This window comes from Chenopodium album, chromosome 24 (assembly GCF_948465745.1).
Source record: "Chenopodium album chromosome 24, dcCheAlbu1.1, whole genome shotgun sequence".
In the NCBI taxonomy this organism is placed as follows: Eukaryota; Viridiplantae; Streptophyta; class Magnoliopsida; order Caryophyllales; family Amaranthaceae; genus Chenopodium; species Chenopodium album.
This window is the reverse complement of record NC_137857.1, coordinates 10,141,128-10,165,216: the sequence shown is the minus strand read 5'-3', so window position 1 is coordinate 10,165,216 and position 24,089 is coordinate 10,141,128. Positions and strand designations below refer to the sequence as shown.

Sequence of the window (24,089 nt, the reverse complement as noted above, 5' to 3'; positions counted from 1 at the left end):
AACATTAAATTAAGTAAGCATTTGGGGCTTACCATCGATAAAATTCGATGGCAGCCCCTAAGTTTTAATATGGTGGCTAGGTTTGGAGAGAGAGAACAGAGAAAATTTTAGGGTTTTATTATTATTATTATTATTATTATTATTATTTTATTTTTATTTTTTTTAGATTTTTGAGAAAGGTGTGCTTTTTTTTTTTTTTTTTTTTTTTGAGGAAATACAAGTTGCTGCCCTTTTTGTTTATCAAGTGGCATGCTTGTGGTGAGTGTGCCGAAGATCGGAATAGAACTTCTGATAGGATGTAAGGATGATTGTCTGTTCAGTGGGTGCTGTTTGAATCGGATGATGTGTGTTTAATTTTTTTATATACTACCTAATACTCTGGTACGGCCGTTTCAAAAAGGGGTTCGAATCTTTTATCTCACTTTTATGTTTCATTTTATATATCACTTAATTTTATTAGTCTAGTCATTTGAAATATATATTTTCTTGATTTAATTTTTATATTTGGACATTTATTAATAGAAAATAAAATTTAATAGAATTTACATAATTAAAATTATAGTCTCTATGTCCTTTTTTTTTTTTTTTTCTTGTATACAATTATTTAAACTCCATTATTTTTTTTTAACTTTTTTTTCAAAAATTCAACATGATCTTTCTACCTAAAATATAATGGCAGCTTCTTACACGCCATGCTATCACTATTCAATGGAGCCACTAGATACACCTACAGCAATTGCCAGAACACTTGTACAATCAAATTATATCATTGATTCCGTAAAGTTGGATATGACAAGATAACAAAATCACTTCTAGTGGAGTATCAATTAAATTGAAATTTCGGTGCTTTGATATTTATAATTATTGATGTAATTAAAGAAAGAATGGATAAGGTAATTTTTTAAAAATTAGGATTCTTGTAAAGTTATGGAGGTAACATAAAAGAAAAAAATTAATTATTAGAGTTGAAGTAAACATAATTGTATACACATTTTTTTTTTAAAAAAAAAGAAAGAAAAAAAAGAAAAGGACTAGAATATAAATTATGTAAATTCTACGTAATTAAATTTGCTATTAATATCAAAAGTGAATCAATCAATCAATCAATCAATCAAAGCCTTAATCCCAAAAGTGGGGTCGGCTAACATGAACCAAATTTGATTATTCCGTGTAGTCATCAACATAAATCTTTCTCCTCCATCCCTTACGATCCAAAACTTCATCCTCACGTAAATCCATGCACTTCATATCCTTCCTCACTCCTTCTAACCAAGTCATTTTTTGTCTCCCTCTTCCTCGTTTAATCCCTCCATGATCCCACTCTTCCACTCTTCGCACCGGTGCACCCTCGGGTCTCCGTCTTACATGTCCAAACCAACGCAGACGGTTTTCCCTCAATTTATCTACAATGTCTGCCACACCTACTTTCTTGCGAATAACCTCATTTCTGATTGTATCTCTTAAAGTGTTTCCACACATCCACCTTAACATGCGCATTTCCGTAACCTCCATCTTTTTAATATGCTCTTTCTTAGAAGCCCAACATTCTGTACCATAGAGCAACACTGGTCTTATGGCAGTCCTGTAGAATTTTCCCTTCAACTGTAAGGGAATGCTGCGGTCGCATAACACTCCCGTGGCCGCTCTCCATTTAAGCCACCCTGACTTAATCCTGTGGGCCACGTCTTGATCAATGTCACCATTCTTCTGGATGATCGACCCAAGATACTTAAAACATTCACTCATGGTCAAATCCTTTCCATCCAAACTCACCACTTCATTGCTAGTCCCCCTCTGAGTGTCAAAACGACATACCAAATATTCAGTCTTACTCCGACTTAGCTTAAACCCTCTAGATTCCAACCTTTGCCTCCATTGCTCCAACTTGACATTAACCCCATCCTTAGTCACATCCACCAAAACGATATCATCCGCGAACAACATACACCATGGAACCTCATCTTGAATTGGTCTAGTTAATTCATCTAGAACCGTTGCAAAAAGAAAAGGGCTTAATGCAGACCCTTGATGCAATCCGATTGTAATAGGGAAATCTTTTGTCAACCCTCCGCATGTCCTCACATTTGTTGACACATCCCGATACATATCCTTAACTAGGTCTACATACCTTCGTGGGATACCTTTCTTCAACATTGCCCACCAAAGTATCTCTCTTGGCACCTTGTCATATGCCTTCTCTAAATCAATAAAGACCATATGAAGATCTTTCTTCTTTACCCTGTAAAACTCCATCATTTGTCTTATCAAATGGATTGCCTCCATAGTAGATCTCCCAGGCATAAAACCAAATTGGTTATCTGAAATGCTTGTGCATGCCCTCAACCTTTGTTCAATCACCCTTTCCCACAACTTCATAGTATGGCTCATAAGCTTAATTCCTCGATAGTTAGAACAATCTTGAGCGTCTCCTTTGTTTTTATAAATCGGGACCAAGGTGCTCTTCCTCCAATCTTGTGGGATCCTTGTAGCCGTCCATATCTTGTTGAAAAGGTGTGTTAACCAATCAATACCAATCTTACCCAAACACCTCCACACCTCTATCGGTACCCCATCAGGGCCAACCGCCTTCTTAGGTTTCATCTTCCTCAGTGCAATCTCCATCTCTACTCTCCTAATCCTTCGCACATACTCCATGTTGATTTCTTCATCACTCATAGAGGTATCTCCTATCACAACTCCATTACTTCCATTAAATAATTCATCGAAGTACCCCTTCCACCTGTCCTTGATGTCCTCCTCTTGCACTAGGACCATTTGGTTCTTATCTTTGACACACTTCACCATGCCAATATCCTTCCTTGCCTCTTGTCTTCTCTTTGCCATCTTATAAATGATCCTTTCTCCCTCCTTGGAATCAAGCTTTTCATAAACCTCCTGATATGCCTTTTCTTTTGCTTGGCGAACAGCTGCCTTTGCCTTACTCTTAGCCTCCTTATACGCTGCAAAGGTTTCATCACTCCTACATTTTCCTAAGGCTTGATAGCATTCCCTTTTTTGCTTAATTACTGCTTTCACCTCTTCATTCCACCACGAAGTATCTCTCTGTACCGAAGTTCTTCCCCTTACTTCCCCTAAGACCTCTTTGGCCACTCTTAGGAAACAGTTCTTCATTCGTAACCAAGTCATGTCCGGATCCACCTCTCCATCCCAATCCGCTTCTTCAATTACCTTTTCTGTAAAAACCTTAGCTTTTGCATCCCTTAGGGTCCACCATCTTATCCTTGGTTCTTCTTGTCTAACTTTTTTCTTCGCCTTCTCTTTCAGACGAATAGTCATTACCAATAGCCGGTGTTGGGTGGCCACACTCTCCCCTGGGATAACCTTACAGTTTATGCAACTTTGTCTATCTATGCTCCTTGTGAGCAGGAAGTCTATTTGAGTTGCATTTGCTCCATTCCGAAAAGTTATCAAGTGTGAATCCCTCTTCTTAAACCAAGTATTAGCCAAAATTAAATCATATGATTGGGCAAAATCCATAATAGCTTCACCACCGGCGTCCCTCTGCCCATACCCAAAGCCTCCATGGACACTCTCATAGCCATCTCGGCTCGCCCCAACGTGCCCATTTAGATCCCCTCCAATATATAACTTCTCTGAGTGGTGGACACCCTGCACCACCTCGTCTAGGTCCTCCCAAAATTGTCGTTTCTCTTCTGCATCTAAACCCACTTGGGGAGCATAAGCACTGATAACATTCACAATCTCCTTGCCACATAGCAACTTCAGCCTTATCAACCTATCGTTCTTCCGATAGACCTCGATCACCTCTTTTGCCAACCTCTCATCGAGAACCACACCAACTCCGTTCCTAGCTCCACCATTCCTTGTCCTGTGGCTCGTTTCTTGCCCAACATACCATACCTTATACCCCAAAACCAAGCCTCGAGCTCCTTCACCTGTCCATCTTGTCTCTTGGAGGCACATGATGTTCACGCGTCGTCTCTTCATTACTTCTACCACTTCTGCTGATTTTCCCGTAAGAGACCCCACATTCCAAGAACCAATCCGCAAACTAAATTCCTTTCTCCCACGCTCCCTCCTGGTCCCAACTCCAGGCCCTTGATCATTTGACACCACAATTGGGCAATATGGCGCGTCGCTTCTGGGCGACGACCTAGCAACCCTTGCATACTTATCACTGCACCCGGGTCTGGGAAGTGCAGCGCGTCGCTCAGTAGGGAACGCCCCAATGGCACGCCCTTGCTCATTTGACACCACACTCGGGCAATGTGGCGCGTCGCTTCTGGGCGACGACCTAGCAGCCCTTGCATACTTATCACTACACCCGGGTCTAGGAAGTGCAGCGCGTCGCTGAGTAGGGAACGCCCCCACGAAAATATCTGTTTGGCTCATGTCATGGGATGTGACGAAGTTTTATACTGGCTGTCACTGGCCTACCGTAACCCTCCTCCTTTATCCAGGCTTGGGACTGGCAGCGGGAAATCCACTGGCGGAGTTAATATCAAAAGTGAATCAAGAAAATAAATGTGAATTGCTAAACCACATCCGGCATTTATCGGGTAACGCCCGTATTTTAACTTGACTTTGCAAACATGCCCCCGTATAAAATATACTCTATTCCAGTTTCACTTTCTTTAACCACAATCTAACTTGTTACCCAACCACCCACCAAACAATCATCACCAACGAACAACCACCATGTCAAATTATCTTAAATCAATTTGCTTTACACTTCACCGATTAACGCAAACGATGAATGGACAAGTTTAAGGAAACAATGACGCCACTAGAGAGGTCATCGGAGCATACAGAGTCGGTGAGTGCTCTGAATTTTTGTCATTTTTTTTTTCTGTTTCGTAATCATAGACGGAATGCCTAAAATTTTAGAATCACCCTTGGAACATTCTAAAATTTCAGGCGTTTAAGGGGGAAACGCCTGAAATTTTAGAATGTTCCGGGGGAGATTCTAAAATTTCAGGTGTTCCTTCCATGAAACATTCTAGAATTTCAGGCGTTCGTCTGGAACAACTAAAAAAAAAGTACCTGATCGCTACCCCTTTAACCTTTCGATTTCTTGACATCGTCCCTTGTAGCTGGTCGCAACCCTTGGTGATGACGAAATTATGGTGGCTTTGCTTTGTCATGACAGAATTGTGGTGGTTTGCTTGGTGGTGGTGGTTTGATTGGTGGTGGTTGTGGATGAAATTCTTAAGGTGAAGTGAGACAACAGTAAAAGTGAAAGTAAGAGAGAGAAAAGATTGAAGAGTTATTTAAGAAAGGGTTATTTAAGGGAGTTCATATAAAAATACAGGTGTTACCCGATAAATACCGAGCGTGGTTTAGTACCCCCCAAATAGTTTAAATGATTTGGACCAATAAATTCGAGTTATGCATGGAATAGGACACAAAAGTGAGAAAAAACTATTATACTAGTAAAATTGTACTCTCTCCGTGTTTGAATAAGTGTTACATTTATGAGTAAGTACTAATGCAGTTTTGTTATGCATTTGTAAATGTATAACAAATATAAAATTATTAAAAAGTTCAAGAAAGAGAGAAAAAGGAGGAGAGAGATAGTTAAGTGAGACCACTTTTAAATGTACTACTAAAAGCTTATATAATACCGTGGAAAATTTACACTTTAGTGTCCCAACGTTTAAGTAAATTTCACTTTGGTGACCCATGGTTTTAATATTCCCACTTTAGTGTCCTGTTATTAGATAGTTGTTCAATATTAATGCCTAATAATTAACGGTGTTAAACTCTCCGTTAATTTTTTTTTTTTTTGAAAAATATCAATATTTTTTTTATTAAATTAAAGCACTAAAGCTAAATATTAGCATTAAAATATAACCAAACCATGATATATATATAGTAGTGGAACTTCTTTCTCCTCATGAAACTAAGAGCCATGAAACTAAGATTACAGCTAATAAACAAAAATATATCCTTAGGCATGCATAAATTGATTAAAAACAATTAAAAAGTCAATGTACTGCACTTTTAGCATCATTTTTTGTAACCCAAAAAATTTCATGACTACATGCATGCCCAAAAAGTAATGTTAATAAAATAAAAATAAAAAAATAAAATCCTAGAATACTATTGTTTAGTGAGGAACTTGGCGTATTGAGATGATGCAACTGTTATTGTAAGATCTTGTCGCTTGGATTGAGTTTTACGATTGCGGCATTATCTTCACCAATAAATGAGACAAATTTTATTTTATTAGAGGAGATACATAGTTTGTGATGAATTATGGAATTGGGTAGCAGTGTAGAACCTAGAGGCGTAGAAGTTAGAGGGAAATTTTAAGAGAGATGAGGTAAATGGGTTTTGGGGAAATTTTAGAGACCCTAATATAATTAATTAATTATACAACTTTAGTTTTTTTTTTCTTTTCTTTTCTTTTCTTTTTTTGTTTATGGAGAATTTAACACCGTTAACTATTAGGCACTAATATTGAACAATTATCTAATGACTGGACACTAAAATAGGAATATTGAAACCATGGGTCACCAAAATGGAATTTACTTAAACGTTGGGACACCAAAGTGTAAATTTTCCTAATACCATTATCTATTTAGTGATACTATTGTCTCTCACATTTATTATTTTTCAATAAACTATTAACAACACTATCTTTTACAATTTTAATTTAATCATCTAACTACCCAATCACCTCTTATTTTATTTAAGTCCATTAAATTGCCTAAAACTATGCGTCGGTCAAAATTTAACACTAATTAAAATACGGTGGGGGTAATGAATATATAGCTATAACCTGTAGTGAAATAACATACTATTGAAATATACTCCCTCTATTCCACAATGATGTTCCTACTTTTTCATTTCAGGTGGTTTTAACATGATGTTTCTACTTTCTATTTTAATTCCTTACAAATTTTCAGTATTTTCTCTTATTACTCTCTTTTTAATGGTCCCAATTCAATAAAGGGTAGTCCAATGATAATAGGATCAAAGCCAAACTTATAGACTCTTAATATATAGGGTTATTATTGGACAGACCCTTATTGAGCAGAGTCAATATAGGGCTAATATGTTTGTTCAATTTAATACACAAACAAATTAAAACAAATAATATTTAAAAAAAAATTACATACATATTTTCGCATTCATATATACTTATTTATGACTTTGTTTAAAATTTACTTTAATTGATAGTTTGTTGGCCAGCTTATAATCTGCTATTGACCCGCAACCTGCATTGGCCCGACCTACTATTCTTTTTTTTTTTGGTGTTTAGAGAGCCACAAGGGTCGGGGTGAGAATCAATCTCAAGATCTTTTGAAATGGGGAGGGAAACTCTAATTAACAACTTGAGCTACCCTCCACTCTCACTATTCTTCTTTAATTTAGAGTCAATCTTGTTGCTCGATAAGTACTCCCTTCGTCCCTAATTAATTGTTTGCCCCATATTCACATGCTCATGTTTACTTTATTAAGTACTTGTGCATAATAAGTTAACTTTTGTCATTTTGCAGAACTTAGTTATACCTGTAGGATTATAATTTGTCATTTTGCAGACCCTCACACACACACACACACACATATATATATATATATATTAGGGCCTGTTCTCATTGACTGAACTCAGCTGAACTGAACTGAACTCAGCTGAACTGAACTGAACTGAACTCAGCTGAACTGAACTGAAATGAATATTTTATAAGAGAAGGAAATTAGGAGCTGAACTTAACTGAACTGAACTGAACTGAACTGAATTGAGCTGAACTGAACTGAACTGAATTGAACTCAGCTGAACTGAACTGAATTTTAACGTAAGAGAACAGGCCCTTAGGTTTTTTTTTTTTTTTTTTTTTTTTTTTTTTGACGGGTATTAATAATTTAATATTTTAATATATACCACAACGGCACAGCCACACTTCAAGTCTTCAATGCATGCTTTCGTCCATTTATAATCTAATATTATACTCCGCACAAAGTAGAGTATACACCTATGAACTCGTATATACTCCGTATATACATAGTCATAAATCCAACATCAACCAATCCACTATTTCATTCAACAACCAAAGTGGCCAACACCGAATTTCTGCAAGGCAGTAATGTGCCCCCTCCATCCCCTCCACATGTCTCCCAACAACATCCATCAACCAACACCAAAAACTGACCCAAAATCATTCAATCCAAAGTCATTTAACACCACTGTTATCTTCATTGTCACATCCATTCTTGGCTTGCTTCAGTTAAAAACTCAAGGGGATCATACAATTTCACCTTTTTCCACAAATCCTTACACAATTCTACTCTCTGTTGTCTGGCTTCTGCTATATTGTTGTGCTTATATATTCTTAATACCACCACCTCCATCGTCGCAACCACCAATACCGTTGATGCATAGGCCATCACCATCAACAATACCCTTACCACCAACAACTACGCCTTATCAAGTGATAGATATTATAGGATTACGATAATATTTGTCGCAGAGCTAGGATATATTGTATATATTTTTGATATAGTTTGTACACTTATCATACTATGTTTCCTAACAAGATTAGGACTAGGATTGTAACACTATATATTATGATCAATGGTACACACTCCAATCTGAGGAGTTTTCCCGAAATCTAACATGGTATCACAGTTTAGGTTTTAGATCTCAAATTTTTTTTCTTTTTCCAATATTTTTGGTTTTTGTTTTTAATTTGGGACCTTAGCTTCCGCTCTTATTTGGTTAATTGTTTACCAAATTCCTTTACTGCTTTGTTTCATTGACTATCTTGTCTTCTAGCTAGCACTTGTTTCCTTTATTTTCCAATCTCTTTCTTTTGTTCTCTACCTATCAACATGGCTAAAGATGATGAATCAACGCCCCCTCCTCCACCACCAAACTCATCAGAGTTTCACCCCGCGTTGGCAGTGAATAATATAAAGAATGCAATTCCCCTTGTTCTTGACTATGAGAAGGTCCAGTACTCAAATTGGGTTGAGCTTTTTGAGAACCATGCTTGCGCCTACAATGTGTTAGATCACATTGACTCTACTGTTTCCCGTCCTACCGATATTTCGGACTCTTTATGGACACGTTTAGATGCTATTGTTAAACAGTGGATTTACGGCACCATCTCTACGGACCTCCTTGAAACGATTTTATCTCGGAAATCCACCGCTCAAGAAACTTGGAACCGAATCAAGGAGATTTTTCAAGATAACAAGAATTCTCGGGCTGTCTATCTTGAAACGCAGTTTAATATGCTACACCTTAGCAATTTTTCAAGTGTTACTGCTTACTGTCAACAGTTGAAGAGCTTATCCGATCAACTCGCCAATATTGATCACCCTGTCTCTGAAAATAAGCTTGTAATTCGACTTGTTACCGGGTTGGTAAACACGGACTTCGACACCGTCGCTACTCTCATTCAACAAACAGACCCGCTTCCCTCTTTTAATACTGCGAGATCTCGGTTGCTTCTTGAGGAGTCTCGTCAAGCTAACGACCAAAACTCCACTTCTCACACATCGTTTGTGGCGCAACAAGATCAATCCTCCAATTCTGGCGGTAATACGGCGCAACAGCAGCCATCACCGGGAGGTCGCGGCTCCGGTGGTGGTCGAGGAGCCGGACGTGGTGGTCAGTCTGCAGGTCGGGGTAGCAATGGCAAGGGTCGAGGACGTGGTGGTCGCGACAACTCTAAGCAACTCAATAACTCACAGCAACAACAACAAAATTCGACCCATCAACAAGGTCAATGGGCCGGCCCACAACAGTGGCCTGGCTATGCAGCCCCACAACAGTGGCAACCACAACAATGGCAAGGAGGTTGGGCCTCTCCTCCTTGCCCATACCCTACAACTCCTGGCCCAATTGGGCAGCCCATGCGGCAACAATCTCCTGGAGTTCCTCCTACGGCTCGAGGCCAAATGCAGCAAGCCTATATGGCTAGTCCAGCTTACTATGGCCAATTATACACTCCCACGGAGTTAGGATCGGCTTTCTCATCCATGAATTTGGAAAATACGGACAACGGATGGTACATGGACTCGGGTGCGACCTCACATATGACTCATAATTCAAGTACTCTCATGCCCTTGTTTAATTTGAGCACTAACAATAATAATATTTTAGTTGGTAATGGTCATCGCATTCCAATTACTGGTTATGGTCACACCACTCTCCCAAATAATAAATTAGCTCTTCGTGATGTCCTTTTAGCCCCCCTAAATCATTAAAAACTTAATTTCAGTTCGTAAATTTACTTCTGATAATTTATTTTCTATTGAGTTTGACCCATTTGGTTTTTCTGTGAAGGACCTTCAAACGGGGAGGATAATAACGAGATGTAATAGTTCGGGAGATCTTTACCCAGTCACCACCATTTTACCATCATCATGTCTTGCCTCAACTCTCATGGTCACTTCACCAAACACTTGGCATAATCGTTTGGGACACCCCAGTGTTAATTCTTTGAGTTACCTTAGGAGTAATAATTTTATAGATTGTAATAAGGAGCGTGGCTCCATGTTTTGCAATTCTTGTCAATTAGGGAAGCATGTTAGACAACCCTTTTATGATTCTACTAGTCATACTTCTTGTGCTTTTGATATTATTCATGCGGATTTGTGGACATCTCCTATTCGGAGTATTGATAGTCATAAATATTATTTAGTTCTTATTGATGATTTTACTCACTTTGTGTGGACCATTCCTCTTAAATATAAATCTCAAGCCTTCCCCACTTTTGTTAATTTCCGAACTTATGTGCAAACACAATTTGAAAGACCCATTAAAGCCTTTCAAAGCGATCATGGCCGAGAATTTGACAATAACCCTTTCAAAAAGCAATGCTTAGATATTGGAATGGTTTTAAGGTTCTCATGCCCACATACTTCATCTCAAAATGGAAAGGCTGAGCGTATGATCCGCACCATTAATAATGTCAAACGTACACTTCTCTTTCATGCCTCGTTGCCCCCCAACTTTTGGATTTATGCTCTTGAGACCGCTACATATTTATTAAATATATTACCCACAAAAGCTCTCAAAAACATAACCCCCACTCATGCCTTATTTCGAAAACAACCCTCATATGATCATTTGCGAGTGTTTGGGTGTCTTTGTTTTCCTAACCTTTCGGCCATTGCTCCGCACAAGTTAGCTCCTCGTTCCACCCCATGTGTGTTCCTAGGGTACCCTCCGAACCATCGAGGTTATAGATGTCTCGACCTCACATCAAACAAAATTATTTTTTCAAGGCATGTCACGTTTGATGAAAGCATTTATCCTTACACTAACTTGAGCAAATTTAGTTTAGAAGACTATAACTTTTTGGGTCATGATGACTCCTCACCATTACTCACCCATTTATTGATGAGGTACAACAGGCCCACTATTCCACAAGCCCACCCAACTTCTCCATTAACTCCAAACCCAAATCAAACTCATTCACCTTTTCACGCCATTACACAGTATACTCCGCAGGTTCCCCGCGGAGATACTTCCCCTGCCGCGACCCCACCGCGGACCCCACTGCCACCCACCACTCCAGCCACGTCCCCTCCCACATACACCCCACCACCACAGCGTGGTGTACCACCCATCCGCCCCACTCGGCCCCCACCTCCCTCACCTCGCATAACTCGTAGTCAACGACGCATATTCAAGCCAAACCCGAAATATTGCAATCTAACCATTCAAAACTCGGGTCCTACTCCTCATAAATCACCCCTTCCAAAATCATATAAACAAGCCTTAAATGACCCTAATTGGAATGCGGCGATGAATGATGAGTTTGGTGCTTTAATTAAAACGGGGACATGGGAGTTGGTGCCTAGGCCTACGGGGGTGAATATTGTTAATTGTATGTGGCTTTTTAAGCATAAATACAAGTCTAATGGTGACCTTGAAAGGCACAAAGCTCGTCTTGTATGTGATGGCAGGTCGCAAGAAGTCGGTGTGGACTGTGATGAGACTTTTAGTCCGGTAGTAAAACCGGCCACCATTCGCACTGTTCTCAGTTTAACCTTGGCTAAAAAGTGGTCGATTCATCAATTAGATGTCAAAAATGCCTTTTTACATGGTGACTTGCAGGAAACTGTTTATATGCATCAACCACCGGGATTTATTGATCGTAGAGCTCCCACTCATGTTTGTCGGCTTCAAAAAGCTCTATATGGTTTGAAACAAGCTCCTAGAGCTTGGTACCAGCGTTTTGCAAATTTTCTGATCAAATTGGGATTTGTCATTGCTAAGAGTGACAATTCTCTTTTTACTTTCCGGCAGGGTGATGATATGGCATATTTGCTTCTATATGTTGATGATATTATTTTAGCTACCTCATCTGACAGGTTGCGTACAGGGATTATCTCTCAGTTGCAAACTGAGTTTCCTATGTCTGATTTGGGGCCTCTGAGTTATTTTTTAGGGATTGCAGTGACCCGTACACCTTCTTATTTGCTACTTTCGCAGGAAAAGTATGCACAGGAGATTTTAGAGCGTGCAGGTATGGCCTCTTGTAAACCTGCAGCCACTCCAGTTGACACTAAGTCCAAACTTAGTGCAGATGCAGGACCACCTTTTCGGGATCCTACTTTGTATCGCAATTTACCATGTGCTCTTCAATATCTTACTTTTACCAGGCCAGATATTTCTTATGCGGTACAACAGGTGTGTCTATTTATGCATGATCCCCGGGAACCTCATTATGAGGCATTGAAACGCATTCTGCGTTATGTTCAGGGTACCATTGATCACGGCTTACATTTATATCCGAATGTTTCTCATCGATTGATTACTTACACTGACGCAGACTGGGGAGGTTGTCCCGATACCCGACGTTCTACATCGGGCTATTGTTGTTTCCTTGGGGACAACCTCGTTTCTTGGTCATCTAAGCGTCAACATGCTTTGTCTAAATCGAGTGCAGAAGCAGAATATCGAGGCGTCGCAAATGTTGTCTCTGAGGCGTGTTGGCTCCGTAATCTTTTACTTGAGTTACATTGTCCTCTACGGCAGGCTACCATTGTTTATTGTGATAATGTCAGTGCTATCTACCTTTCTGGAAACCCGGTACAACACCAACGCACCAAACATGTGGAGATGGATATTCATTTTGTTCGAGAAAAGGTTGCTTTGGGACAAGTTCGGGTTCTACATGTTCCTTCTAGATATCAGTTTGCGGACATTTTCACTAAAGGCCTGCCACGAGAATTATTTCTGGAATTTAGGTCCAGTCTTAGCGTACGTCCTCCTACCGCTACAACTGCGGGGGTGTGATAGATATTATAGGATTACGATAATATTTGTCGCAGAGCTAGGATATATTGTATATATTTTTGATATAGTTTGTACACTTATCATACTAGGTTTCCTAACAAGATTAGGACTAGGATTGTAACACTATATATTATGATCAATGGTACACACTCTAATCTGAGGAGTTTTCCCGAAATCTAACATCAAGAACTAATGATTCTATTCGGGGCGCTGACTTTGACATCTCTAGGGTCTCTCCTCCTCCCTAGCTCTTCCCAACGCTACACTCTCTATATCATGTATGCCATCATCGGATTAGGACTTCTTTTTCATTGGGCAAAGTCACGCAAACTAATTCAACAAACACCTAGGTCAAACCTCCTTCCTTTACATATTAGAGAAAACCCAATCTTTAACAACTACCAAAGGCGGATCTTCTTTTAAGGACTCAAATAATTTTACATTTACTACATAAAATTAACCAAAAGTAAAATGATACTATACTAGCCGTGATGAGTTGGCAACATCTCTTTTTTCCAATCATTTTACATCTCTTTTTGATTTTTTGACTTTTTGGGAGATACTTATACTAATCCCTTTGTGTTTCAATAAATAAAATATTTTCACCTTTTGTATTACGCATATTTGTATATAATTTATTTTGGCTAATGTTTGTAATTTATACATAAGAAAAATATAACATTGTGTGTAATCGTTGGAATCGTCTCAATGGATAATTTATTTGTACTCCCTCTGTCCCAGAACGCCCCAGAATAACTAACACGTTAGACTTTTTTCACAATTCATATCTTAACTTTGACTACAGCTTTTTTTATTAACATAATAATATATTTTGCCATACAATAGGTTATTAGATAAGTATTGATATAAAGCTTCATAATATAAGTTCTTTTGGCGCAATTTGTCTGCACTAATGCGCACCTTGGGAAAACTTCCTAGGAGGTAGACTACTCCTAGCTAAGCACGCTTAACTAAGAGGTATCTTAGCATACCAGCTCCCTAAAAGAAAAATGAATCTTGTTGGTATGAGTAGTATCTTAAGTTCCTTTAAAGCAATCATGAGGGGTATAATTACATACACCCCCACTTAAGAACGACAACGCCCTCATTGCGCTTGGACCCCTAAGGACCCCAATATTACGCCTAATGGCCTCTGGTAGCCATAGTGTTACATCAAGTTTGTATACTGTCATATACTCATATAGTCCCAGAATTCTCCCCCACTAGGCGACTAACAGAGGATTTTATCCACGATCGGCACACGGTCACAAAGTTGCCCTACTACCATTTGCACACCCCAGGTCAACATAAGGCCACTATTGGATATTGTCCTCTCTAGACCCTAACCCGCAAGTATTTGCTTCAATTCGGTGCAAGACAAAAAGTCTAACCTAAAAGGTCTCCACTGGGTTGAGGTATCAACCCCTATATAATGAAGGATTCGTTCTCCTCAACTTCCAATGAAGGTGCATATGGCGCTCCCACGATATTGATAATTACTCCCTATATTTTGTAATAATATAGAACACATTCATTTTACATCCATTTTATAATAATTCAATACTTTTAATTTTTAATTACACACTTCTATTTTATTACTTTTCTCTCCCACTGATCCCACTCATATAAATTAGTTTATTATTCTCACTCAAATCTATAACTAAATACTAAATACTGTACATATTCATTAAGGACATATTCTATTCACCTTATCCCTACCTTATAAAAAGTAGAAAATTACTCTTATGAATAGTGTAATGACAAGTATACCCTTTAAAATGTGTATTTACATATATACCCTCATTGATGTATACAAGTTTTTTTTAATGAATAGTGTTTGGACAATTATACCCTCTAAAATATTTAATTATGTACTTATTTGCTCTCATGCTTTAATGTTAGTTGTCTTGGACATTTATATACTCATAAACATAGTTGTTTACATATTTTATTTTGTCATTAAATCTGTCAACAACTAAATTTATGATTTTAAGACCAAGCCGAAAGAGTCTCTAGATATGACTAGCTATGTGCGCGCATCGCGCGCGTTAGCTACCCTAGTTACATTAAAAGAGCCTTGAAACATAAAATAAAATAAATCTTAATATCTATTCAAAAAAAAAAATCTCAATAACTCTTGTTCTGACGTGGCCTATACCAACCAATCAGATACTCCCCAACACGTAAATAAACACAATAAATTTGCCAAACTTAATTCGCACTTGTAAACTTCTTCTAGTCTTCTCCCACGCAAACACTCACACTCACCCAAAAAAACAATAGAGGAGAGAATCGAGCAAAAAATTTCATGGCAAAACCAAGCTTAATAGCACTAAATTTAGCAGTGCTATTAATTTTAGTATCATTTGCACAAATTTCAGATTGTTTGAAAAAACCAGAATCATCTGCTAGAAAAGAAGACATTCCATTCATTAAATGTCAAGTTTGTCAAAAACTTGCTTCAGAACTTTATTCTCAAGTTCAGAAGAAGAAAGATGCTCAGATCTCACCTAAAAAGGTTGTAACTTTGTGTTTTTAATTTTCTGGGTATTATTTATTTTAACTAATTTTGTGATAGTTTTATTGGGTTTTGAGAAAAATATAGTATTATTGATGTTTGTGTTGTTGGGGTTTTATTTGATTGCAGATTACTGAGTTTGAGGTTATTGAGATTGTTGAGAATGTATGTAATTTGAAGAAGGAAGAATCTGATTGGATTTTGAAAATCGACATTGTTGAAAAGGGTGATCAATTGGAGGTAAATTTCTATTTTTTAAAATTATTTATTTTTTGCTTGAATTTGTTTATTCTGATTATCATTAAGTTTAATTTCATTAATTCTTACTGTTATTGATGAAATAGTGTACAAAGTGAATCAAAAAAATTGAATCCTGTGAATTTTGATGAAAGATTGTATTATTTTACTTGATGATTGACAGATTGAGTATTTTCTGTCTTGGGAAGTTCTTGGATTATTATTGACTCAAATATGTAATCTTAAGATTTTATTGAATGATATTTGTCTTGGGGAGTTCTTGGATTCGGTTTGCAATCTTGTCAATTGTTAATGTGTGATTGTTTATTCAAGTAATGTGAAGAGTTAAGTGGCTTATGAATGAAGTTTGTCCTGCTTTTACTTAGAGATGTAGTTGTCGAACTCATGGAGTTGTAAATCTTTGCAACGGCGTATCTTCTGAATTCCGAATTTCTCATTTTAGAGGTGTTTTTATCTTTCTGATAGCGCAAACTCATGACTCAAAATGTCCCTAGAGCATATATTCGAATATATAGTTTGCTCTTCATTTTACCTTACGTGCCTGTGTCGAATTATCAACATTCAACATGGATATGGATACTGAATACTCCATAATGGACCAAAGACATTATTTTTGTTTGAATAGGTCAGTCTAACACTTGGATAGGTCATAGATATGGATACTGACTACTCCATATTGGACCAAAGCAATAATTTTTGTTTGAATAGGTGATTTTAACACTTGGATACGTAACAAAGTCTGACACTGTCACACCAGTTCCGAAATCTGAGTAATAGGCTATAGAAGTACAAGGAAGTACTTCAATTGCATTGATAAAACCTAATTTTTCAACTGCAATGTTTATGTTGCAAGGATAGCTCTAATGAAAAATATATGTATTAGAAAAAAGTTCTATATTATCTTGAGCTCTGTGGAAAAGAATTTTGGGTTGCTGTTTAACCAGTTCCATATATTATATCTGAAAATATACTTCTGCATGCAGTTCCGATTTTTGTAATATATCCTCTGATATTGTACTGATTGAGTTATCAAATCAAACTATTGTTTCTTCAAAATTCATTGTCACTTGTCAACATCTTTTCTATTGTTACTATTTTTTCTAAACTGTTCTTGTTGGTTTCAGCTGGTTGATCAAGATGTTGATGGACAATGCAACTCAAAATGTAAGACAATTGAACGGGCATGTCAAGAGGTTAGTTTGAGTCTCAAATCATTTTTACTTCTTAGGTTTTTGAGTTTTTTCTTGTAAGCTCTGAATGCTCTACTTCCATCTCCATTGAGAGATTATTATACTAAAAATAGGCAATTAGATGAGGAAAATTACTCATGTCAAACTTTGGTGTTGGTACCAATTCAGGTTGGAGGTTTATGATTTTGCAATGTCAGGAAATCTTGTTTTTACACATTACTGAAATTTTTTATTTTTTGTTTAATGCAGATTATCGGGTTTTCTGACACTGATATCGCCGAATATATATATGCTCGGAAACCTCAGCTTGATTCTTTAGAAAATTATCTGTGCAAGGACCTCACTAAAGCATGCAGTAAAAGGCCACCTCCTGTGCCAAAGGTAATATATACACAGGTTAACTATGGCCATGTTCTTTATGCTTGATTGATTCTTTCATTTTGATTTTGCGAAAAATTATAAAGATTTTATTATGAAGCGTGCATAGTTGAATACTGATTGTAATTCAATTATACTTCGTACTTTCGTAGCTCAATATCAGTCCATAATTTAAAGCCTTCATCGCCAATGATAAATTCTTAAATCATAAAATAGCATCATCAAGTATCAGAAAGAGCAACTAACATCATGACTGCATATCTACTTGACATTTATACAATTAATTCAATCACCATAGCAAAGATCTTCCAAGTCAAAAGCTTCTCTGTGTGACTGACGTTGAATCTTTACTAACTTGTGTACAGGATAGGGTTCCAGGGGAACCATTTCTCCCAAAACCAGAAAAAGAAGCTGAAATGGAAAAAATGATGAGATCCATGCAGGTAAGCCATCCTTTACAATTTACTCCTTTTATTTTTCTGCTGACTCTCGCAAGACCAATAATTTTCTACATTGTGCAGGGTCTACCTGGAGCACCCGGGATGAAAATGTACTCCAGGGAAGAATTGATGAACATGCAAAACTTAGGTAATGAGAATGTTGACGAGGATGATGATGACGATGATGATGATGAAGAAGCACAATTCCGATCCAATTTGGTATGATTATGGTTTTTATATCAGGTTTTGTAATGTGTAACCTTTTTTAATTATTCCTGTTGTATTGATGTTTAAGTCTGCTGAACACAGGGAAAAGCTTTCAAGGAGAAGGCGAAGAAAAAGGATGACTGGAAGGAAAAAGTCATGAAACATGTAACTGATACTGGGAAGACACTTAAAACACACGCAAACCGAGTCTCTCACCGGCTAAGAAAATGGTGGAGAACAAAAACAAGTGTGGCATCTAAGAAGAAATCAACAGGCAATAAGGCAGAACTATAGGACAATTAGGAGTCAGTTCACAGAAACAAGCTACAAGAGTTTCTCTTTTATATGGATTTTGTATAATGCTTTTCTTTTTTTTTTTCCTTTCCTTTCCTTTGTATTATCAGAGGCAATTACAAACAAGAGTATATTAATTGAGACAATTAGATTTTTTTGGAGATTCCACCTTTGCTCGGTTTGTGTTATAATTACTGAACAAAATGTGATGAGGAATGACTTCCAACCTATTTAAATCAGAAATTCATATTACTCACACTCTAGTTACAATTAAATCTCTTTTCTTGAGTAATTATTGGAAATGGTCATGACAATATGACATGCTTGATAGTCTTAATACTAATGAAATTAACCATTGGCTCTGATACCATGATAAAACTTATAAAAGTTTGTTAACCAACTTGTATTGCTATACAAAAACGTTTACAATATATATATACTAGGGAGAGCGCTAAACATGATAGAACTCCTTTACACCTAAAACACTTAAAAGATAATAATTTTACTAAAAATATAACCACAACATCTATGAGAGCCCACCAACTTCATTTATATTAAATGCAAACATACAATTAACCAACATGGCATTTCGAATGAATTTTCTTTTTCTTCATTTTTTGTAATCAATCAAAAGTTACTATCTTACCTATGTCCCTATTATGTATCTGTATTTCCTACATATTTAACTTTCCCCATTATTTGTAATCAACTAAACGAGTTCTAAGTATCATACACATGTCCGCATATTGTGCATCTAGCATCGATACTCGAAGGGAAATGTAGGGTGAATTACTGAATTTAGTATCGCCCTACAAAATTATATACTTCGTGCATATCAAGTATGAAATATATCGAGAAATTGCCCTAGGGGGGGTGGTTTTCCTAGAAATTCCAATAGTGATTTTGATTTGATAGGATATGGTATTTTACAAAACTAATTTAACAATTTTCAAGAAGCAAAATGGAAAGAAGTCCATACATATGTAGATAAAAATTGCAAATCTGGTTGCTATATCACTCCGATGTAGAATCATCCTTAAAAGGACTCTAACGCAGAATGCCACAATTTCCAGTGATGTCAATCTACTGATAAATTCAACATGTCATAAACACAGATTTAAGTACACTTCCAGAAACACATCTCTATAATTGCTCAGTAAGTTAACAAGTATACATCATTCAATGGTAGAATATTGATCGTCAAACAGTGATAAATCAACGTCTTGTGCCACTACCTTGCACTGAATATAGGTTCTACATCGGGTCTTGGTTGTGATCTTCTTGTGTATTTGAGCAGCAAACCCTCTGAAGAAAGACCTGGCACCTTCAAATCCCTACAAGGTTCAAAAAACAATTTAAGAAATAGCAGAAACACAGAAACATTAAACCAGCAACTGCAGCAAAATGAATCACCTTATATAAGGTTCGAGATCCTTCCATTCCCATTTTGGTCTCTCTTTAAAGAGAATTGAGAAACGCTCTGCAGGAGTTGAGGGCAAAGAAGAAACACTAAAAGGATGAATCCAAATTTCCACCCCAATCCTCTCTGTTAAAATTTCACCTTCCAACATCTCAAAACTTGCCTGCATTCCATTAGGAATTTTATTCTTCCATTCCTCCAAAAACTTGTCCTTTTTCACTTTTCCATTCTTCATAATTCTTTTGGCAAAATGCACACAAACCTGTTTCTCATTCAATTTCCACAAAGATACACCGTCCTCATTATCCACTGTATTTCCGTACACTTTCAAACAGTGGTTGGAAAGTTTGGGAGGAAACCCATCTGACTCCATTATACTGACCACCTCATTTTCTGGCAGTGCATCTAAGGACCAATCGTTTAACACTGCATTATGCAAAAGCATGTTCAAGACTGAATCCATGCAATTCTCATCTATAATTCTCCAATACCCGTTGATCTCCAAAGCAATAAGAGCTTCTAAGCCTGATCTCAGTTCGATATCACTTGCTTGAATCTGTCCAATGAGATCATTCCATCTATATACAGAGTTCTGTTCCTCGCTCTCCAAAAAAGTTTCCATTTCTGACATCTCCTCAATCATAAAAGGTTTTTGTGACAGAAGCAATTTCAATTTGTCCAATCTGGGAGCAACCTCAACAAGCTCCAAGTTACCAGAAGCTACCTTCAGCACAGATGCCGAAGCAGGTTGGTCCAAGTTTTGTTCATCACAATCCATAGCATTTTTGGGAAAGGACAATGAGTTTGAAGGAGGGATGAGAAACACTGAATTGGAATTACCCACAAATTTAATCGCATAAGTCTTTGATTGGGTACAAAACACAGCATCTTCATCCGGTTCTCCCCTCAGAGAGACTCTGTAAATATTAAATAAGCAACAGAGTGATTAACAGAGAAAAACATCAGCAGAAAGAGATGCAATTTAATTAATGGGACGATTTCAAGGAAATTCTTACCTTTCGCTGAGAACATCAGGAAGAATTTTTTCATCTAGCTCAAGGAGTAGTATGTCTTCATGAGGACCGAAATCTGAATGATAAGCCACAGATATTGAAGACTTGGGCTGAAGATCTAAAATTGCTTCTGCATCCCCACTTCTATCCATTCCCAGAAGCACTTGATGTCTTCAGTCGTTCTCACCCTTCTTAAATATTAATCTCTTCAACTATACAGGAGTTGCATGCAGCTTAAGACAGCTGAAAGTTTGAATATGCAGTAACACTTTCTCCCCTACTTTCTCATTTGAGTAGTTGCGTAGTCAGATATCACACCAGCTAAAACCAATCGACTTGTAATTATCTGCACTTTAATAGAGTTTTTTCTCAGAAATGTCAGACATCTTACAAAAATCACAGCAGTGAAGTTCAACAATCATTTATAACACCTAAAGAACAGTCAATAAAAGTAAACGAAAATTTTCAACTAATATTGAACTATCAGAACCACTACCAGTCTTTCCTTACACATGATTTCAGTATCTGTACAACAAAAGCTCTTACTACATTCTCTAAAGGGAGGCAGGAGGGACCGCAGGGGGCACAGAAGTGGTAAGGCAGTACACAATGAGCATAAAAGAACATGCAACGTCTAACGTCACTTTTTCAATGTTCAAGGTTCACATATTAGTATTGAAGACATTTCTATAGTTCTCCACATTCCATTTTGCACTACTTGACTGTTGATATCATATACAATGTGCTGCTCAATGAATCAAGGGTATCAAATGGAGATAACATCTAACTTTGTGGAGCACCATGGCCAGCTATTCTAAGCTTAACTAAACATTGACCTTCCCCCTTTAATCTTCCTCGTATGTCCACCTTCATATATTAGACACATGGTACCTTTCATTCACACAAGCTCCTAATTCTCCTTAAGCTCAGCTACATCTATTATAACCAGATTACTAATCTAACAAATTAATACGAGCAACGTTTTTTTGCTTTGTAGGCTTTCAATTTCTTTTCTCTACAAAATAGATGTGTCAGAAGTAAAACTAGGTGACACAATTTTGGCTATTTGGTTTTGAAGATCCTTTTCGAAGTGATATATGAAGAGTTCAAGAATACACCACAACACATACGCCTACTAACTCGTTTCCATTTTTCTTAAATTGTGCTTTCAGTCACAAATGCATAAACAACTTTTTTATCCGTTACAGAAGCACTAATAAGCTGAATGAACAAATGAAAGAGCTACAGAGACGACATATGCAAGTATGCAACCATTACATGCCAGGATTCAGGAAGACTCATTGATGTTTCACGGTAGTAATGATACAGCTGCTTCAATAAGTCAAGTTTACTGCTCAACTACCGGTAAAATACAGAGTGAAAATTATCGCGAATTCAATATGTATAGCCTTTCATCAAGTCAAATTCAACAGCAAAATGGAAATAAAACAGCAATTAATCACAACCACGAAACAATCTCATTTCCAAATAAGCATGAAATTATGCGGTAAGATCAAATAGCTAATAAAAAAATGCCACAATCTGAACCACAAAACTAGTCGAGTGATAACATAGGTCAGTTTTTAACACATAGAATGACAGTGCCTCACAAATAAACAAATAATATGAGAAAATAGAGCTATTTCATCAAATTATGAAACAAAATGAGAAAACATAGATCGACCAAGTACAAATACAAGGTATTCAATTAAACCCAAAATTAGTTTTTTACACTATAATCAACTTCCCCAGCAAATGTAAACTAATAAAAGCACCCAATTACTCAAAAATCGAAACAACATAAAACCCTAAATAAAATTTACTAAACTGTTAAGCTGATAAAAGCGCCCAGAAATGAGAAGGAAAAAAAAAATTAAAGAAATTAAAATTTTTAAACAGAATCAACAAAACTTAATTAGCTTACTACATACCTCTAATTATAACTTTAATGATGAATTTGATAGGGAAAAAGTAATTGAAGAAAATTGAAAACCCTAAATAAAACCCTAAATAAAAAAATGTTTTTAAAAAAATTGGAGGGAAGAGAAAGAGGGTATGACCTGTAAGTGTATAACAATGGTAGCAATTAAGCTGACCGCGAAAGCGGCGTGACGGTGGTTTGAGTGGATGTTGGCGGGAGTTTACCCAACTATATGAAACTAAAAGAGCGGGTGAGGAGAAGCTCTTTTTAAACTAAGGAGTTGAGTTACAAAACTTACAATAGGTTATAATGTTATATGCATCATGCATGAGTTCATGACTTTTTAAAGCAAAATCCTATAGTGTTTTGATTTGCTTCATGTATATGAGTATATCCTAAGACTAATTTATATCTAATCTTATCGTTAGAAAGAGAAATGAAAGGGAAAAAAAAAATTACTAATGTATACTCCCTCTGTCCCAAAATAATTGATATAGTCATGTGAGATTATCTGTTAAACACCCACTAATAACATCAAGCAACAATGCAATACATCAAAAATTCAACGGGTTTGTCATCATATACTCCCTAGTTTTCTGTTTATTCACTATGTACCCTTGGAATTTTTCAAATGCACCACATACTCCGAATTTTCTGAAAAATGCACTAAACACCCTTATTGACTAACAAATGTTAGCTACGTTATTCTTTAAGGTTGAGTATGCCCCAAAACCACCCTAGATTCCTTCCCTCACTCTTGAAATCAGTTACCCTCCCTTTCCCTACCCATGAAACCACCCTAAATCTGCTTACTTCACCCCCAAAACTAATTATACGGACATGATTCTAGAAATTCATGGCTCAATAGTTACTAGTTAGGGAAGGGAGGGATGGTTTTGATGGTGAGAGAAGGTACCTAAGGTACTTTCATGTCATAATTAACCAAACTTCACACAGATAAACTTAAAACTCAGGGGTACATGGTGAAAAATCCATAACAATCACCCACTACGGACCCAAGGAAACCAAAAGAAAACAAAGGTTTTTGAGCTCATTGGCATTCGACAAGTATGGTAACCGACATGCCCTAAAGCGATTTTTTTTAGAGATGGCAGCTAGGTAGAGTAGTAGGGAGTTGCGTTGTTTTACACCGTTTTGAATTGTTCAGGTAATTTAAGTCAGCAAGTGTACATTTACAAACGAAGCA

General features: G+C 37.0%; 2 protein-coding genes across 3 annotated transcripts; one reads left to right on the top strand and one right to left on the bottom strand.

Annotated features, from left to right (window-relative positions):
• Positions 1–15,468: 15,468 nt before the first annotated feature.
• LOC145611967 (uncharacterized) lies at positions 15,469–18,689 on the top strand. The gene is made up of 7 exons (XM_081667349.1): positions 15,469–15,761; positions 15,891–16,001; positions 17,144–17,212; positions 17,459–17,590; positions 17,953–18,030; positions 18,109–18,246; positions 18,337–18,689. Exons 1-7 carry the CDS (start codon positions 15,552–15,554, stop codon positions 18,526–18,528), a joined length of 930 nt encoding a protein of 309 aa, XP_081523475.1. The 5' UTR covers positions 15,469–15,551; the 3' UTR covers positions 18,529–18,689.
• An 836-nt stretch (positions 18,690–19,525) lies between these two features.
• Positions 19,526–23,155, bottom strand: LOC145612201 (uncharacterized). Of its 2 annotated transcripts, none has more exons than XM_081667580.1 (4): positions 23,022–23,155; positions 20,965–21,307; positions 19,942–20,865; positions 19,526–19,862 (listed from the first exon to the last, which is right to left on the bottom strand). In XM_081667580.1, the coding sequence occupies exons 2-4, from the start codon at positions 21,111–21,113 to the stop codon at positions 19,760–19,762; spliced, it is 1,176 nt and encodes a 391-aa protein (XP_081523706.1). In that variant the 5' UTR covers positions 21,114–21,307; positions 23,022–23,155; the 3' UTR covers positions 19,526–19,759. The 2 variants fall into 2 exon arrangements, with proteins under 2 accessions (XP_081523706.1, XP_081523707.1); XM_081667581.1 differs by having other exon boundaries at positions 20,965–21,312; positions 23,022–23,147.
• Positions 23,156–24,089: the final 934 nt, after the last annotated feature.